At 37.9% G+C, this 19,689-nt stretch overlaps 1 protein-coding gene across 2 annotated transcripts in view; it reads left to right on the top strand.

The window, feature by feature from the left end:
* The window catches only part of ITGB8 (integrin subunit beta 8), an 84,843-nt gene that overhangs the window by 14,100 nt on the left and 51,054 nt on the right, over positions 1-19,689 (top strand). For both annotated transcript variants that reach the window (XM_025380646.1, XM_025380647.1), the window contains one exon: positions 18,402-18,487. In XM_025380646.1, the coding sequence (XP_025236431.1) occupies positions 18,402-18,487 (86 nt within the window). The remainder of the gene's footprint in view (positions 1-18,401; positions 18,488-19,689) is intronic.

Below are 19,689 nucleotides of genomic sequence, written 5' to 3'. Positions count from 1 at the left end.
AGGGATATGGCAGAGAACCAAACAAAAAGATCTGCTCTCATGGAGCTTTTGTTCTAATTTAGAGAAACAGACATTTGACATATTAAAGAAATAGAATGTGTAGCACACCAGACAGCACTAAGTATCTAGCACCTTCTGTAGAGAGAAAGAAACCCAGATGGGTAGTCAAGAGTACTGGAGATGGAGGTATGATCTTAAGTAGGATAATTAGGGAAGGTCTCACCGAGAAGGTGCTATCTGAGCCAAGTCCCAGGGCCTCAGGGAGGGAAATATGAACAATATATCATCTGCCTCAATAATATATAACTTTCTAGTAGGATATTGACATTATAATCCAATAAATTCTTTAATTTTAGCTAAAATCGAATATGTGCTAATTATTTAATAAATATTTTCCAACAAGTGTATGGCAAGTACCATTCAAAGTATGAAAACATTATGAAACTAAAGGACAAAAGTTCTTGTTCTCATAAGTCTTATATTTTGGGGGAGGACAGACAAAATATTTTTTAAAATGTAGTTATACATAATTATCTAGTATGTTCAAAGGTGGTAAATACTATGGGAAAAAGTGGAGCAGGGTTGGGGGAGGACAGAGTTGCCATTTCAAGTAGATTAGATGAAGTAGGCCTCATTAAAAAAAGACCAGTGTTTGAGCCAAGCCCTCAAGGCAGTAAGAGAGTTAGCCTTGTGGGTAACTGGAGAAAGGGTAGAGAAATGAGAGGCTGTGAAACAATGTGAGATACTTTTAACGTGTGGGAGGATTGAAGGACTGGTAGTGGCAGATTTTTGGTATCTGGAGCCTAGGCAGAGTGAATTAGCTTGTAAGACAAGAGGTGGTGGTCAGACAGGGTGATATGTGAAACTGGAATTGTAGAGAAGTTGCAGTTACTGGTAATTACAAGGTCTAAAGTTCTTAACATGGAAGCAAAGTAGCCAAATCAGGGTGGAGGACAAAATAATTGGAGGAGAAGAGAATAAGGAGCTGATGCATCTTGTATTGCAAAGATGATGTGTGTATATACAAAAATTGTCAGGAATTGACATAGGAGTACTGTTGGAGAAAATTATAGCAAGCAAGGAAGCAACATTTTCCAAAAATGAGACAGCATCTCCCTGTGGTTGCTAAATGTCAGTGAATGCCTGCAACAATTCAGGATAGTGGGTGATATAATGTAAGCTGCAAGTGTCAAAGCTCAGGGTGGGATGACTAGGGGATAGAGAGGAAGAAGTGCCTGTGAATAGCAGTGAGGACTCAAGAAGACGCTTACACATCTCCAAGCTCAAGGATATTTGGATTCTGGGAGAAACACCAGCCATTACTCTTGTAGTCAGGGGAAGACGAGTTCTCAGGGGAGAGCCAGGTTTCTGTTCAAGCAAGATGGTAAAGGGGACATTCAGATAAGGGACTGGGATATGGGCATTCCTTCTGGAAATGGACTGTGAATTTCAGAGGGCACAGGGGATGGGTTTCTGGAGTTGTAAAGGAGTAGGAGATAAGGAGAAAAGAGGGGTTGTGCAGAGCCTTCTAGGGATTAGAATGTGTTGGGGGAATGAGGGTGAATCTGGGAGTCTTGGGCTTCTTGTAGAAACTGGTGCAATAAACATGGATAAGTGAGATTAGTCTTTGGGATCTCAAGGTAGATAGTGGTGATGATACTGTGAGTGGTTGAAGGGCAAGGGGAGGTTCTGAGATTTGCTCTTGATTCTTATGGAAGGAAGAGACAAGGTCTAAGGAAGCCTGACTTAGTTTTGATGTGAGGCATTCACTCCACCCCATCTCCTGTCGAAAGCAACATGGACTTTTTTGGGGCGTCTTGAGACACTCTTGACTCCAGATGATTAAAGTGATTGCCTGAGAAATATACAACACCTGAGGATTATACCTGAAGGGGGCGCTGCAGGCAGAGAGAAGGTATGTACATTGACCATGACATAGGGCATTAGGGGAAAAGCAAAAGAGAGCACCTTGGAGTTAATGGCAGGTAGATTTGTTAGAACTTTATGCTGTGGTCTAAATTTTGCTTCTCCAAAATTCATGTATTGAAATGTAATCATCAATGTAATGACATTAAAGACGGGGCCTTTGGGAAATAACTTGGTCATGAAGATAGAACCCTGGTGAATTGTATTAGTGCACTTATGAAAAAGGCCTGTGGGAACTCGTCTGTCCCTTCTGCCATATGAAAACACAGCAAGAAGGTGACACCTATGAGGAAGGCACCCTCACCATACCACCCCATCTGTTGCTGCCTTTGTCTTGATCTTGCCAGATTCCAAAACTGTGAGAAATAAATTCTGCTGTTTGTAAATTATCCAGTCTAAGGTATTTTGTTATAGCAGCCTGAATGGACTGAGACACTTGAGTACTCGTGTGGTGGAAATAATTCCAGGCATTTTGTTTTGTTTTATTTTGATTTGATTGTTTAGTAGGGCAGTAATGTGATCACACTGTATCAGTGAAAGAAACTGGTAATGTATTTAGTGATTTTTAATGGTAAATGGTGTTTGTAAGAGACTCTGAGAACATTGTTACATTAAAGCAAATGATCAATAAGGAGGGCCTCAACTAGGATGGATCCATGGGAATGAAAAGAGGGAGCAAGAAATACTAAAGACACTAAAGTAAAAGCAAAAAGTCTTGGTGACTGACAGGTTGTTGAGGCTGTGGTATAGAGAGGAGTCAAGGTTGACCACAAAGATTTAAATCAGAATAGATGGGAAAATAATGTAATTAATGGAACAGATCATTCAAGTCAGGAAGAGGAACATAATGTTTGAGACTCGAAGATTTTGAAGTTGTGGCAGGAATCTGAGTGGGTTGCCCTGCAGATAGTTGAAAGTTCAAGACAGAAGCTTGGGTGAGAGTTTGGAACTGAAGGTACCAATTTGGTGGTCATGTTCAAGGAAGTGAGGCTTGGAATCTGTTAGTTCATAGAGTCATCAGGCTGTAGAGTTGAGTGAGCAATGTGAAGATAGCCAAAGACATAACAGTCTTGAGAGTTGCTTGAGAATGAGAGAAGTGATAGAGTGCCCACTTACTGTTGAAAGACAGAGGAAATTTAAACATTGCTGAGTGCTAGTTGCTAAATGTAATTAAGAATTATTATTTGCCTTTGAGTGATCTATTAACTAGAGAGCTAGAGGAAATGATCTTGGTAATGAGGAGAGATATTTTTCTAATAAGAGAACAAAGACAATTTTGACTTGAGAAGAAGGAATATTATTTAGATTTTCTTGATAATACAAAGGTAAAGTTAGGGTCATATCTTAAATGAGAGGACTTGGTATGAGTTCTTATGGATTTCATGAGAAAGAATTAGAACAGTGAAAGTGAAAACATATGATGGAAAGTCAACAAGAAATTAATGAAAGCAGGGTCTAGGAACTAGATGAGGTGAGAAAGAAATTTGGAGGGAACCCAATTCTTAATAGGCTTCTGGCAGTGTCCCATAAGGCAGCCTCAGATAAGCAAATATTGCTTAGGATGCATCATCCCATTTGTGTCTGACCTCCTGTTCACTTTCAACTCCATGTTTTAGAGTTCCTGAACCAGTAGCCTGCTTTCTGTCTCCTCCTCTGGCTCCTCTTGAATTTGTTATTTATTCTGCTTCTCTTTGGTTTTTCATACCTAAGAACTCATTCATGGTTCCGTTATCCATTGGCTCCTCTATAGCTCATGAGAATTTCCTGCTGCAGCTCCTGGCCCCAGAGAGTCCTAATGGCTCTGTCCATGGTGGAGGTAGTGAGGTGTGGGGGGTGTCTTGGGTAAGACAGAAAAACCTTGAGCAAGGTGATGAATACATTGTAAATTTAGCTGTTTCTAGTGCTGATAACAAAGATGGGGGAGCATAAAAATAAGAGCTGTGACCTTTGAAAGAATAGAGATTGATAAGTGTTACAAGATGGAAGTTGGGGAGAATCTCATAAGTAGCCAGTGGGAACAAGGAGAATATATTTCCAAAGCACTGTTTGAACACTTCCCCAAGGAATGATGAACTCTGCATAAAGCTGACTTTTGATGAAGGAGAAACAGTAGCTGGACCATTTGGGGAAATATGGAGAATATGGAATAAGAATTTTATAGGACAATATGGACTATGGTTCATAATACAGTGTCAATATTAAATTTTCTGAATTTATCACTTCTACTGTGCTATATGTTTTCAAATTTCTACCAATGATATTAAACTGAACAAATGTTAATTGAAAATTATAAGATATTAAAGTACTATGGAAGATTATCTATCCTATAAGATACAGTTAACATATTTTATGATAATTCAGAGTTCCTTTTTGTCTGAGTCTCCAAAATAAAATGAATTTTAGAAAAGACAAATACTTAGAGTCACATTTGGCACTGAGGATAGAAGAGAATTTACTTTAGAGAACAGGATATAAAGTGTAATACTGATGTGTAGTTCAAACTATATTAGTATTACTATTGATCATAATATTAGGTTGGTGCTAAAGTAATTGCGGTTTTTGACATTACTTTCAATGGCCAAAACCGCAGTTACTTTAGCACCAACCTAATAGTACTAATTACCAGGATACTTAATCTTACATTGGTATCACTACCTACTCCGTTAAATTTCTTAGGCTGCCGAGAATTGGCAAGAAATTGCAAGCAGAATATAACAAATAAGTTTTGAATTTGAAAATATTTTTTTATTATCTCACAAACAAGTTCAATCCATATGAAGAAGCATTAAAATAAATTAATCTGAATATAAGAGGATATGTAAATCAAATGCCATATATGCCGTATAGGGATAAACAACTTTAATTAACCACTATCTAATCTGTAATAAACAACAACAACAAAATAAAAACATAAGCTGTCACTGGCTTTTTTTCTAAAAATCATATACTGTAGTTTAATGTTTTGCTACATACTGGCAGGAAAGAAATAAATATTCCTTTACTGTGCACTGGCTGTCTTTTATCTAACAAATAATCCATCTAAGTTAATTTACAGTGCTAATTGTAAATAAACTTTATTGATATAATTTACATCAATAAACTGCATTTATTTAAAATGTCAGTGGATGAGTTTTGCCAGATGTATAGACCTCTGCAGCTATGTACCACTACCGTCAACATACAGAACCCTTCCACCCACTGAAGTTTTGCTCATACCTCTTTACTGACAGTGCCAAAACATAAAACAGGGAATAATCAGTGTGCATTATTGGGCAACTGTTTTATCTAATGTATAGGGATTTTGGTGGCCCTTTTTTAAGAAGCAAAAACAAAAACAATTCCCTTTATTGAAGTTGTTGTTGTTGTTGTTGTTGCTGTTGTTTTGAGATGGAGCTTCACTCTTGTCGCCCAGGCTAGAGTTCAATGGCGTGATCTCAGATCACTGCAACCTCTGCCTCCCAGGTTCAAATGATTCTCCTGCCTCAGCCTCCTGAGTAGCTGAGATTACAGGTGCCCGCCACGATGCCCGGCTAATTTTTGTATTTTTAGTAGAGACAGGGTTTCGCCATGTTGGTCAGGCTGGTCTTGAACTCCTCACCTCAGGTAATCTGCCCGCCTCGGCCTCCGAAAGTGCTGGGATTACAGGCATGAGCCACCGTGCCTGGTCTTTGGTGACCTTTTAAAATAAATCTTTCCTATTATAAATTGTATCTTAAGACAGTCCCATAAACTCACAGAACTGTACATACTATAAAACAAATGTTCTCCGCCAATCATGTCACTGTAAGTTGCACTCTACTTTTCAAAATGTTTTCACAGCTCAGTGGAGGAACACAGCACATAACGAGGGGAACATTTTTCCTACATCATCAACGAGGAAGCAAAACTTCAGCAAAGTTAGTTTATGAAGCGGAGGCCAGCGAATAGGCAGGGTTAGGAGAAGAACAAGTTGCCTTCTCCTCTGTTCCAGATTTGGCTTTCAAGACAGAGCTAGAAATTCACAAATGGAAACAGCGACTGCAAACACCACTTCCTATGCTACTGCCTAATTAGCATGCAGCTCAGAGCTGTCCCCTGGCAAGAGCCTGGGGAAACATGGTTGTAAAAGGACAGCTCTCCCCTCTGCTGAACAAGTGCCAACCAATCTGCTTTATGCTCTCAGTGAAGTGTTCAGGCTGGGGCTTTTTCATGCTAAAACTCAGTTTCCCTGTGCATAGAAAAAAAAATGAATTTTGAAAAGGGTACCAAAGTATTTAGGAGAGTCTCTGACTCCAAGGATGGAAAATAATCTTACTAGGGAGAATCTAACATTCTTATCTTTAGAGCGGGAAAATAGGATTACCTTAGCACCGATGATAAGAAAAGTAATGACATACTACTTATATTAAAGAATTATCTAGAGGTACTGGGGATTACTGTTGACTCATCACTTAAGAACTAATAATAGTACTAATTAGCCAGGGGTTTTCAGTCATGCTTTGGGAAAATTCTCTTTTTTATGTTATTCTCTATTCTACCTAAGACAGTGTTTACAAGAAAAGGTTCTGTCATCAGAACTGGGTTCAAACTTGGTCTCTGTATTTACCACTTCGGTGACTTTATGTGAGACAGCCTCTCTAAGCTGTAGTTTTCCATCTGTAAAATGGGCATAGCAGAACTTTCCTCATGGGAACTTTATGAAGCTTCAGGTAGATCATTTATATAAAGTGCTTGGCATAGGGCCAACACAGTGTAATACACAGATACTTTTTTTTTTTTAATTTTCTCTAATTTTATTGTACTGTATATATAGATTTAATTTTCAAGTGCAGAGTCAAAACATATTAAACACATTCTTGAATTTTGAAATGTGATTACAGGAAAACCAAATCCTAAGTGACCTAAAATTCATGTTGGATTCTAATTTACCAGTATGTGTTTTTTACTTAGCACTAAATTTCTTACAATATAGAGTGTTGCTTTGCTACCCTAATCAAGTTCACACCTGCAATGTGACTTTAAGTTTAAAAGATACATTGTAGAAAATGCATTCCTAATATCCTTGGGCATTTTTTTAAACCACCTTAATCATGTCATTTGAAGTTTGGACATGAATAGCAGAGTGCTTTTTTTTTTTTAGTTGGAGAAAGGAAACCCATACCTGCCAAGAGTTGGAAATGAAAATAGGACGAGCCCCTGAAACTCTAGTGTGTCAGACTGAAAACATTATTTAGAGGAACAGAGTGGGAAACCGGTGAATATTTTGGCTTTTATAGAAAGGGAGTGTGCCTCATAAACAGGACAGTTGGAATGTATGGAAAATTTCCAGTGAAAACAAGACACAAAGCACATGACTAATAATTGCTTTTCCAAGTTAGACAAATGCAGCTTTAACCAGAATTTGCCACTGAGGGGCCTTGGGGGCCCTCCTTGAATCTTGAGACTTTGATCCTTTTTTCAAGTTCCAAGTCTAATGTAGGAAAAGCTATACAGATAGATGATATGGTTTTGATCCCATCTTTCTTCCTGTTTCTGCCATTCCTGAAAATTCCCAGCAGGTGAGTGTCAGAAGACAAATTGAAGTATTCAGCTAAATGAGCAACTGCAAAACTGAATTTATTCCTCTTCAAGAATTACTCTTCTTGTATGTTGAGTGACCATTTGGCTGCCAAGAGAAACTGCCTTGCCTAGGAAACAATATGGACTGCAAAATCAGTTTCAAACACAAATGACAAATCTTCCTTATGTTTTGTCATCTTCTTTCCACATCAAATATACATGTAAAGATGTACAGAAGGCATAATCTGAAGATAATCAAACAGCTATTAACCAGATTTCTGCATTTCCCCTATCCTTCAAAACCAGCTTCAAGTCTACCTTTACGTTGAGAGAGTGCATCTTTAACTATGGTATTCTCTTTCTCCTTTCACATTTCCTGTAAACTCATCATGAATTGCCTTGTCTATTGTTTTGATTTCTCATTGAACAACAAAGGAATACTCTGTGTTTAGAGTGACCTTAGACTTCAGCTTTCCTGAGGAGTTTCAGTTTAACATCTTGCACCGGTACAATTAACAGTGCCCCTTTCAAGTTAAAAAGTGTCTCGTGTAGATCATAAATTATATAGTCACCCAAAGTGTGCAGCAATCAGAGCTTTTTCAGTGCGAAGTTGATTATAATGGGCATAAATGAATCATAATAAAACGATCTGATATGATCCCATCTGACTGGGCTTCTTGTGATGGCCCATTTCAAGAAGGATGTCATTAGTGGCTTCACAATGGTTCTTCTTGTAAATTCCCTCATGACCTAGAGTTTTGATTTATGCCATCCCAGACCACTTTAAGCTCTGAATCATGCTGGGATTGCCCTAACCAGGGCAGGGCAGACTAATGGAATGCATTGCATTGCCCTAACATTTCTTAACCTGCCCAAGGTTGAACATGTTTGTTTGTTTTTCTTTTGCTCTCCAAAAACTTTATGCTAGCATAAAGCCCTGTTATAATCACACAAATTACTCACTATGTAACAGGAGAAGTTGAAATTTGTTCCTGAAACATAAAGATTATATATAATAAAGACCTTAAAAACCTATCTATTGAGAACCAAAGATATTAGTGCTGTTTCCTAACGCATTACAAGAAAATTCTGCTCAGTCAGGGGATACTCACCTTTGGAGGTACAAGGAACATTTGATGAATTCAAATTAGGTTTAGATCTGTGCAATAAGGAAAAGTAAGTGAATTTGGTGGTCTTGTACCTGAGGATGGCAGCATTAAAAAAGGCTATTTTAATTTAGTAGCATGTCATTATATCTTCAAAGTTCTTTAAAAATAAGCTAGTTCAGGTGAACTACACAATATCAGAAGACCAAGTGTAAGAAAATGGTAATCTGTGTTTGTGGAAACATAAAGATGAATTCATCTAGCTATGTATCATTATGTAAACATAGTTCCATTGCCTTTTGTGATAAATAGGTTTTGGAAATGAAGATTACTTAAAAATATATGTAGTCAAGACTTACAAAAACTCAGGAATTAAATTGCCAAATTAACCTCTACTTAGAATATTGTTTATTAATTACACATTTATTGAGTGTGTTCTAGTATATTGAGTGTATGTATGAGGCTCACAGACTGGATATACAAAGAAAATGTATTTAAGCACCTTTCCTCCCAGGAACTGATAATCTAGTATTCTTACTTTTCCAAGGAAAAACAAACAAACATGAAGAAATACATCTCTTTAGTGTGGATGGTCTACTTCACATAAAGTGATTTTATGCTTAACATTTCTTTTAAAACATTTACATTTATTCTATTAGAGTCTCTTATTTATCTTTCAAAACTCAGATGAAAATTCATCAGTTAGGGATTGTGTTTATCTGCAAGTAAGAGAGTCTTTGAAAACAGGATTAAGTAAGATTCGAGTAAGACTTCTTTCACATCAGACCCAGTTCTGAGAGTAAACGAGCAGATACAGGGACTCCTTGGTATTCTGAGAGGCCTGGGCTGCTTTCCTCCTGTTGTCGTTAGCCTCAGCTTCTATGAGACAATTTCCCTCAAGTCTGAATAAGTCTGCTGCAGGTCCGGACATTACATCCATGTTCCAGGCAGAAAGAAGCAGGATGGGCATAAGGGGAATAAAAAGGAAAACAAAAAAACTTTTTTGAAAACTTTCACAGACGCCCCATTCAGAAACTTCTGCTTCCGTTTAAATTATCATAATTAGTTATGCAATCATCATCATTGCAAGAGAAGGTGAGAATTGCAGCATTTCAGTTCCTCTCAATGCCACCTTCAACAAATCTAGGTCCGTTAGTTAAGAACATGCAGGCAAACAGCAATCTGTGCTACAATACTCTAATCATTTATCACCCTCTGGGGGAGATTATTATATAGACATTGCTAGTGCCCCGCCCATGCTCTTTTTATAGGACTGGTGCACCCATCCTCAGCTGCTCTGCATTCTGGCTGTTTATGGCTCACAGTTGCCACTTTCTCAAAGGAATTGCCCTCCACCAAAAGGAGCCACATTGCTCAGAGATGCCTGGAACATCGACCCGCTCCAACCTCACTCCTCCCCATACCAGGCTGCATGCAGCCATTGACCGTCTTATATGGGGTAGAAAACAGGCCCCAGGCTTCCAGGTGGGACAACTTTGTGTTGTCATTTGGGCTCAAAGCTATGGGAGGGGTCAGGTTGAGGCCAGACTCCCTTTGCACCAATGTATATGCTTGCTGCTTGCACCAACGTATATGCTTGCTCCCCGTCCCGGTAAGTCACTTGCTAACAATCTCTACTCCAGGGTCTTTCTCAGGGGAATTAAAACAATTGTTTTTTCTTGTAATGTCCTCATTCCCCCAGCTTCCTGCTGAGCTACTATATAAGAATTGAACATTATTGTACCACCTCCTTCTCTTCCAAATACACGTTCAGACTATCAAACCTAATCACTGGAACAGCAAACAGAGAAGGCAAGATAGAGAGGAATCCAAACTGGTTTTCACTAAACATAAATACTATTGTAGGTTTTCCTAAGTGAAAGTAGAGGCAAAATTACTTAGAGAAAATAGTTTGCCCCCTAAAGATACTTATTTTCATTTCCATGGTCTGAATGCTTGTTTTCTACAAGTTTGAAACAAATTAAACACTATGGTGGAGGCAAAGGAGAGGAATGTGCCGGCCTAGGCTGGGTGATACTACAGGATTGTAGTATTTCCTGAAAGCATAATTCAGAAGCCAACTACAAATATTTTGAATTTCATGAATTTTGTTCAATTAATTCTATATGAGCACAGTTTAAATAGGCATTGGTGGTATTTAGCAGCTAAAGTTTTGCCACAGATGTGTTATCGTTATTTTAATGACATCTGCTTCTTTGTCTATTTCAACAAATAGGTCCTTGCTCCCCCTGTTTTGAGGGATCATCTCAGGCACTAACTTCTCGGTAATATATCTTCTCTACCTCTTCAGAACCTCCCTACTCAAATCCACCTTTTTCAGAGAGCTTTCTGTGCTTCCTCCTTTTCTCTCATGCCCATTTACTTAATCCCTGGTAACCTTTAATTGACTTTTCTTTTGTTTTGTTTGCTGCACCTTATTTTCAAAGAAGTAGGCCTAAGCACCTACTCCTTGCCTTTATTTTTGTAGGGGCCTTTAGGAAACCTCAAATCAAAACTTGGAATAACTAGGTCGTGGCCAGTGATTAGAATGCCAATGTATTTATTTGTTTTAATTTTTATATTAAGTGATAGCATATATTATATTTCTCTGTAAAAGACAGATTCAGTAATCAAGTAATATATTTTTAAGGTATATTTACATGACCATGATATGTATATGTAGAAGGAGGAAAACCCAGTTATACTCTAAACTTTACTCTTAAGCGTGCTCAATTTGTCTGATTTTGACTGTTATCAAAGCAGAATATGCATTAATTACAACAGTGTTTACTTGTTTTATTTTTTAAGGAAGTAGCTTTATATAGTTATCCAAATTTAATTAAATTTGTATAGTAAATGCAATTAGGAAAGGGGTGTTGCCTGGAAAAAAAAATGGATTTCTCACAAATCATTTTGTCTAGGAGTAACAGAAGAATCCAGAATAATTGATTCTAAATATCAAGTACTACAGTTTTTATCAGTTATAATTGTTCTTTTTGCCAGATAACCATGAACATCCTTTAAATGTTGTTAAAATTTTATTGACTTTACTACAGAAAAAAACTAGAAGTGTCTCTAAAAACTTTAACTTGATCCAATCACTTGACTTATGGAAAGATCCCATTCTAAACACTGAAAATTCTGTTGTCCTTTTTAGTTTTGGGAAGTTTGTTGGTCCATATTTTCCCCCTGTCACTTCTATCAACTAAATATTTTCAAAATAATATGAATGAATGGCATCATCAAAAACAAAGAATACCTAAGTGGGTGTCATGAATGTCTTTTCTTGATTTTTGTATACTCTGTCCTGTTGACGATGGAGATTTTATGACAGATAGCTATGGAGGTCATTTCACATACGTCATAAACATTTAATTCTGGGAAATAATTTAAAAACTATTCAGCTTAAATCAATGTTCATGTTGCAAAATATGAATACAATGCAGGTGTTCTAAGAGATTTTCAGTAAGCCAGTTCATAGTCATGCCAAAGTTGTATTTGTAATAGATTGGATGGATGTGTATATATTCAAAGTTGTGGGCTTTTAAGAATCATTTTTAAACAGCTAAAATAAATGCAGCACTTTTTACTTAATAGCCATTTTTATATATTAGATGTATTTTTAAAACTTTATCTTTATGACCCAAGGGACTTTCATTTTAAAGACAGCATGTTACATTTACAACAAGTTTGAGGACACATAACATCTTTCTTTGTTTTTTGAACATAGAGCTTAATACACACATGAACATACACGTATGTATGTGTCTATATATATAATGTGTATGTATGTGTATATAGATAATATACCCATCATAGATAATATTAATTATGACATTACAACAGTTTTTTTATCGAATGCCTACTGTGCCCTGAGCACTCTGTTTGGCATGCTTTACCTTACTTCATCCTCACGTCAGCAATTTCATATGGTTATAGTTAGCCCTGTGTTACAGTGGAGGAGATGGAGGCTTGGAAAGTTTAGGTAACTAGCTTAGTAAGTAGCTGTGTTATGGAACATTGGAAGTTTCTTCCCAGTAACTATTTAGCAATACTATCTCATCACACAATGAGAAAATATAAGACGCACAGCACATGCTAACAGCTCCAGAAATACAATTACTTAGAATGTACACATGTATTGACAATATGCAATTAAATCTCTTTCTGATTTCTGTCAAGGCAGGTTTTGTTGTTGTTGTTGTTTGTTTTGGTTTGTTTTGTTTGTTTGTTTTGAGATGGAGTCTTGCTCCGTCACACAGGCTGGAATGCAATGGCATGATCTTGCCTCACTGCAACCTCCGCCTCCCAAGTTCAATCTATTCTCCTGCCCCAGCCTCCCAAGTAGCTGGGATTACAGTATGTGCCCCACACTCAGCTAATTTTTTTGTATCTTTAGTAGAGACAGGGTTTCACTGTGCTACCCAAGATGGCTCAATCTCCTGATCTCGTGTTCTGCCCACCTCAGCCTCTCAAAGTGCTGAGACTACAGGTGTGAGCCACCGCTCCCAGCCTACCTGGTTACTTTCTCTAGATGGGAGATAGTAATGTGACATAAAACTGCCCCAGGGACTCCAGAACTGCTGGTACAGTTATACTTCTGAAGAACTAGGCCACAAACCAATTTTTCTCAGAATTCCAGATGATAAAAATATTAGCATCATTTTTGTGTGTGGTGTGAGTCACAATGGATGTCAATTTTCTAACCCTTTTTATTTCTATTTTCTTCCTGCTCTTTCCTGAAAATTTTCACACAGCTATAGCAAAACAAAGAAAGTAGCTGGGACTACAGGCATGCACCACCATGCCTGGCTAATTTTTGTATTTTTAGTAGAGACAGGATTTCACCATATTGATCAGGCTGGTCTCAAACTCCTGACCTCAGGTGATCCACCCACCTTGGCCTCCCAAAGTGCTGGGATTACAGGCACGAGCCACTGCACCCAGCCAGCAGTACATTTTTTTAAACTTTTATTTTAGAAACAGAGTGTACATGCGCAGGTTTGTTACCTGGTGTATTGTATGCTGCTGAGGTTTAGGGTATTAATGATCCCATCTCCCGGGTACTAAGCATAGTACCTGACAGTTTTTCAACTCTTGCTCCCCTCCCTACTTTCAACCTCTAGTAGTTGTCAGTGTCTGCTGTTCCCATGTTTATGTCCACGTGTATCCAATGTTTAGCTCTCACTTATAAGTGGTAACGTGTTATTCGGTTTTCTGTTTCTGAGTTAATTTGCTAAGGATACTGGCCTCCAGCTGCATCCATTGTGCTGCAAAGGACATGATTTTGCTCCTTTTTATGGCTGTGTTGTGTTCCACGTTGTATATGTACCACATTTTCTTTATCTGGCCCACCACTGAAGGGCACCTAGGTTGATTCCGTGTCTTTGCTATCATGGATAGCACTAAAGCAATACATTTAATACGTTTTTTTTAAATAACATGGGCTTTATGAGGCACTGAGAACTAAAACAAATGAGCACACGAGGAGGATCTGAAGATCTGTGCTTTAGCACATTATAATACTTCTTCCATTGGCTTAAGAATTTCCCTTGGGATCAATAAAACATAATCCTTATTAAAATGCAGTGTTTGAATATAAAGAACAAGGTGCACATTGCAACATCACTAGGCAAATAGCTGAACAAGCAGCAACCGCAATCATAAAGTGGGAAAACCCACTCAGGCACACCCTCTAATGAGGTGTCAGTGCAGTGCTGAGGGCTGCTAGGAAACCATTGCTATAAAGTAGTTTTCCTGTAATGTTGGATGGGAGGGCAAATTAACTATGTAGACCCAGAAGCTGATAACAAACTGTCCGTGTCTGTAAACAGCAGTCATGCATTGTTGTATATGCAGTGTAAAGATTTTTACTTTCACAGAACAGTGTGTTTGTATGTGTGTTGTGGGAGGAGAGGGAAGGAGAGAGTGTATGTGTGTTTGTGTGGGAAAGAGAGAAGAAATTCCTAGCACACGCTGACTAATAGCATTCATAATACTTTGAACATTCAGTGAAAATAACTCCTGTAATTGTTGATATAGGTATATTTGGCATTTTACTTACTTGCATATTTTTAATTAGAAAGAAATTTCTTAAAATGCTGCATGCCAAAGTGTATCTGGCATGTCTTCTGTGAAGCATAACCATGACACTCTCCAGAAATAATGTTTGACACTCTTCCCATGCAGTTCAATTTATGACCTTCCTCCAGTCCTGCAGAACCATGTGGCCACCTCCTCCAGATCCATTTATGGGATCTTTTTTCCTGTAGCTATGTAGACCCTGAGAAATGTCAGCCCTGGAACCTGGAAAGTATTGACAGGACCAACATTTCTCTCCCTCTGGGTCATCATCGTTAGGCGTCTGAAATTTGAGAATAGAGATGGGCACTAGAACTTTTTAAAGAAAAGAATCAGAATACGAAGAAAACAGATTTTCACTTGTGAATTTGTTTTTGCCATATGTACTAGGGAAGTAGGAGCCTTATCTGAGCTTGAAGCTAGGTTAACTTAGAACAGAGTCAGACAATTATTAGAAGCAAAGACCGGCATCCTAGATTCCGCAGCATCCCTTCCATGAGTCTACGGTACTTTAAATTTTTTTTTTTTACTTGAGTAGCGTTAGGTGTACAAGTGGTTTTTGATTACGTGGATGAACTGTATGGTGATGAAGTCTGGGCTCTTATTGTTCCTATCAGCCAAATTGTGTACATTATACACGATAGGTAATTTTTCATCCCTCAGCCCTCTCCCAAACCCTTCTTCTGAGTCTCCAATGTCCATTAAACCCCTTTGCATGTCTTTGGGTACCTATAGCTTAGCTCTCACTTGTAAATAACATGTGCTATTTGATTTTTCATTCCTGAGCTACTTTGCTTAGGATAATGGCCTCCAATTCCATCCAAGTTGCTGCAAAAGACATTATTATTTTTTATGGCTGAGTGGTATTCCATGGTGTATATGTATACCAGATTTTCTTTGTGCACTCTTCCACTGATGGGCACTTAGATTGATTCCATATGTTTGCAATTGTGAATTGTACTGTGATAAACATGTGCACACAGATGTCTTTTTATACGATAACTTCTTTTCCTTTGAGTAGATACACAGTTGTAGGACTGCTGAATCAAATGGTAGATCTACTTTGGAGACTGCAGTCTTTTTTGGAGTTATTTCAATTATATTATTGTATATAATCACTTGGAAAAAACGTTCCTTTTTTTCACAACCTTGCCAGCATCTGTTGTTTCTTGACTTTTTAATAATTGCTGTTCTGACTGGCATGAGATGGCATCTCCTTGTGGTTTTGATTTGCATTTCTCTAATGATAGGCAATGTTGAGCTTTTTTTCAATGTTTGTTAGCCACATGAATGTCTTCTTTTGAGAAGTGTCTGTTCATGTTCTTTACCCTCTTTTTGACACTAGAGTCTTAACTGCCAACACAAAAGTCTTACCTGTTGAGTGAAAGTCTTGGTCAAGTCTGAACTGAAATAGACTTAATTTCATGTTTCATTTGAGTCAAGGCTAAAAGTTGGCAAAAGTCAAATTAGGTCCGTGTCTTAGTTCATCTGTACTGCTAAGACAAAATGTTTGTGACTGGGTAATTTATAAACAATAGAAATTTCCTTCTTACAGTTCTGGAGGCTGGGGAGTCCAGGATTAAGGTGCCAGCGTCCAGTGTCTCGTGAGGGACTTCCTGCTGTGTCCTTACGTGATGGAAGCGCTGAAGGACCAAGAGAGCTAAAAGTTTTGGAGCCTTAATCCCATTCAGAAGGGTGGGGCCCTCATGACCTAATCATCTCCTAAAGGCCCCAGCTCTTAATACTATTGCATTAGAGGCTAAGGTTCAACGTATGAACTCAGGGGGACACACTCAGACCGTAGCAGTCTGCAAATGTGCATAACGTCTACACCTAAATTGGTTTTCTTTCTGGAAACAAAACGAAAAAGGTCACTCACTTTTCTGAACATTTTAGTAGCAAGCAGATTTTACAGTTTGGCAGCCTACAACAGATGGAAAATTTTTAGGCTAAGGAGTTTTCATACTTTGGGAAGCCAAGCTGGTGGTAAAGGAAGCACAAAATATTAGAGTTAACTTTAGTTCTTTGTGTTCAAGGCCAGGTCTAGAAAGGTTAGTGAAGTGAAGAAGTTTTGGACAATGTATATACAAAGTTGATATAAAGTGAAGGACAAAGGAGATACACAGAGGAGATGATAGAACATTAGAGGTATTAGGGAAAGATGTTTTCTACTTACTCCATTGAGCGTCCGGGGAAATACAGGGAAGGGTGCTCCATACCACCCCAGTTAGCACTTCTAGCTGTAAACACAGGAGTAAACACAGTTCCTCCTTCTCTACTCTTCTCCTACCACTTTCCCCTCTCATCCCGTTCCACCTCCAGGTCAGAACCACTTTTATCCTGTATTTCCAGAATGTTGGGGAAAGTTGAGAGAGAAAGAGAAAAAGAGAAAACAGTTGGAATATGGCTAGCTAGAGATTCTGTGGTCTCTGTTCCCTTTTAAATTACCATGACCATGTGAGATTGGGCACATACACACATGTGCATGAGTGTGCACACAGACACATAGTTTTCTTGTATATGTAATATATTTTTTAAAGAGATAAACATGGATTAGAAGAAAGAAAATGAGATGACAAAGAGAGATACTAAATGTGACTGCCTCTGGGGAGCAATCCTTAAATATACCCTCTTCCTCCACCCCAACCTATCCCTCTCTAAAGCAGAGTGAGTGGCACCTTCTCCCTGTTCTTCTACCACTTTGGTGAAATTCTCTGTGTATCTTATACTATGTGATACTGTTTGCTTATACATGTCTCTCCTCATTTGGTCTGTGAGCTGCCTACATCCAGGATGTCCGTTTTCTTTACTCTGAGTGAGATGGACAGATCACACTGTGACTTCCAGTGTCCTTAGAACATCTCATGGTAAAGAATAGACTGTAGGAAGTATGTGATTGTTCTAGTAAAAACTCATGATAAAATGATGTATGACTCATTCTGTATCATAGTTTGCGTTTCAACCTATACTAACGAGCCCTATTTTAATTGTTTCAGCAGTTAGTGGATAGGGGGATAACGGCAAATAATTTCCAGGCACCACCTTATTATTAAACTATTATGGACATGTGCAGGAATCTATGGAAATGTGAATTGGTCATGATCTTAGATCTTTAGTCATCCAATCTGAGAAATTAAATTTACTAAAACAACTCATTCAGTTTAACCACTTTAATTCTAAAATATTAAATCATGCCAGTATGTCTGGTTCTGGTATTCCTCAAGTCAAAATAATCAATATTCACACAATTAGAATTCCCAAGTTAATTGTTTTATATGCCCATCAAGATTGTTTCGCAGAAAATTCATTATCTGTGATTTAATGTGAATTTATATGTTGAGATTTATGTCTATAAACAATCATTTTTGTAGGAAAAACTCTAGAACCCAAAGCACCTATTTGCTTCAGAGAATATGAAATACAGTGAAACTTACCAAATGTACTAAAAAATTTGGAGGGTCCTTGCCCTCTACTATTGCAGCAGAATTGAAGCCTGACCCCCAAACCTGACCAAAATCACATTTTTGTCACTCTTCTTTCTCCCAAATTCATAACTAAATCATAATTATCAAGGTATCTGTTAGTTACAATGAGCAGGTCAACTCTTTCCAATAAATTATATATCTTTGTTGTTAGATTTTTGTAATAAAAGGTCCTCTTGTTTCAGTTTTTCAAAATGCATTGTAGTCTAGAATTATATATGCTTTCTATTTTGAGAGTAAATTATAACTGTTTTCTCCTTCATTACAGAAGACAATATATGTGCATCTTCAAATGTGGCATCCTGTGCCAGGTGCCTTGCGCTGGGTCCAGAATGTGGATGGTGTGTTCAAGAGGTGTGCCTTTTTTTTTTTTTTTTTTTTTTGCTTTTTCTCATGGTTGACTTGAGCTATAGCATGACTTCATTTTCCTAATATTCTGTGCCTTGAAGGTGCATCAGGAAAAAGAAAGATACTGCAGAACATAAGGAAAATTTTATTTGGTTTTATACTTGGAAATAGCATATCTGGCTGAATATAAAATAAAGCATAACCTTTTTATTAGGAAAATTACGGTAATTTTGAAATGAAGTACAAACCATTTTATGTTTTCCATCTGTTCTATAGAGAGAATTGGCAACCACAGCTAGTAACTTTTGATAGTTCAGTAGGCTTTGGTGTGGAATTCTTGCTTCAGCTTGAGGCATAAGGTTATGTATCCTGTTGTTCAAAATAACTGTTTTTCTGTTCTACCAAGATAAACAGATCCTAATAACAAAATTCTTAGTAAAACAATTACAATGCATTCCTTCTTTCTTGGCTCTAGGGTTGTTTTGTGAGTTTTCTTTTTTTGTCGGTAACCTAGAGTTAGAACTGCCTGTATCTAGTAAATTGCACTGAAGAAGCAATCTGCTAATTTTGGATTTCTTCTTGTATGAGATCACCTAAATAATTTTACACTTACTTATGTAGCTCCTGGGAATTGGAACAAACAAATGGGTCTTTAATGGCCTTTTGCTTGACATGGAGATAAGTCTGTAGCTTTTGTCTCCTCTGACTTAACAACTGTGCCTACTGTTATCCTTCCGACCTCCTTTATTACTTCTTAGAGAAAAAAGAAAGTTGAAAGGTAGCAACAAATGGTGGATATCATTTTCTTCTAGGAAGCAAGTCAGAATAGAGGTAGGGGAGGAGTTCAAGAAATGGTAGGCACGTCTGAAAGTAAGTCTCCCTACCGATAGCCTAAAGGCTTCCCAGATGGACTCTGGGCTCCACCAGTGAGAAAACCAAATGTCATTCATGAACTACAAAGTGCTTCATCAGAACCCGTGGAGCCAGGCATGTCACAGAGAGGACAATTTCAGAGTTTCTGGGTCCGATCCCATCACTTCCTGTGAGCCAAATGACCAAAAGAATTCGCTTTACTCTAGCATCTCCCTTTCTTCATCTCCATAACCTCAAATTTGGTGTTTGCTTCCAGGTTTTTCTCTGTCAAGAATGTTTCATGGCTTGTTATTTCCTGACCCCAAACCAGTACTTCATTTTAGATTTTTGCTGCT

This window comes from Theropithecus gelada, chromosome 3 (assembly GCF_003255815.1).
Source record: "Theropithecus gelada isolate Dixy chromosome 3, Tgel_1.0, whole genome shotgun sequence".
NCBI classification, from domain to species: domain Eukaryota; kingdom Metazoa; phylum Chordata; class Mammalia; order Primates; family Cercopithecidae; genus Theropithecus; species Theropithecus gelada.
This window is presented reverse-complemented; position numbering and strand designations above follow the sequence as displayed.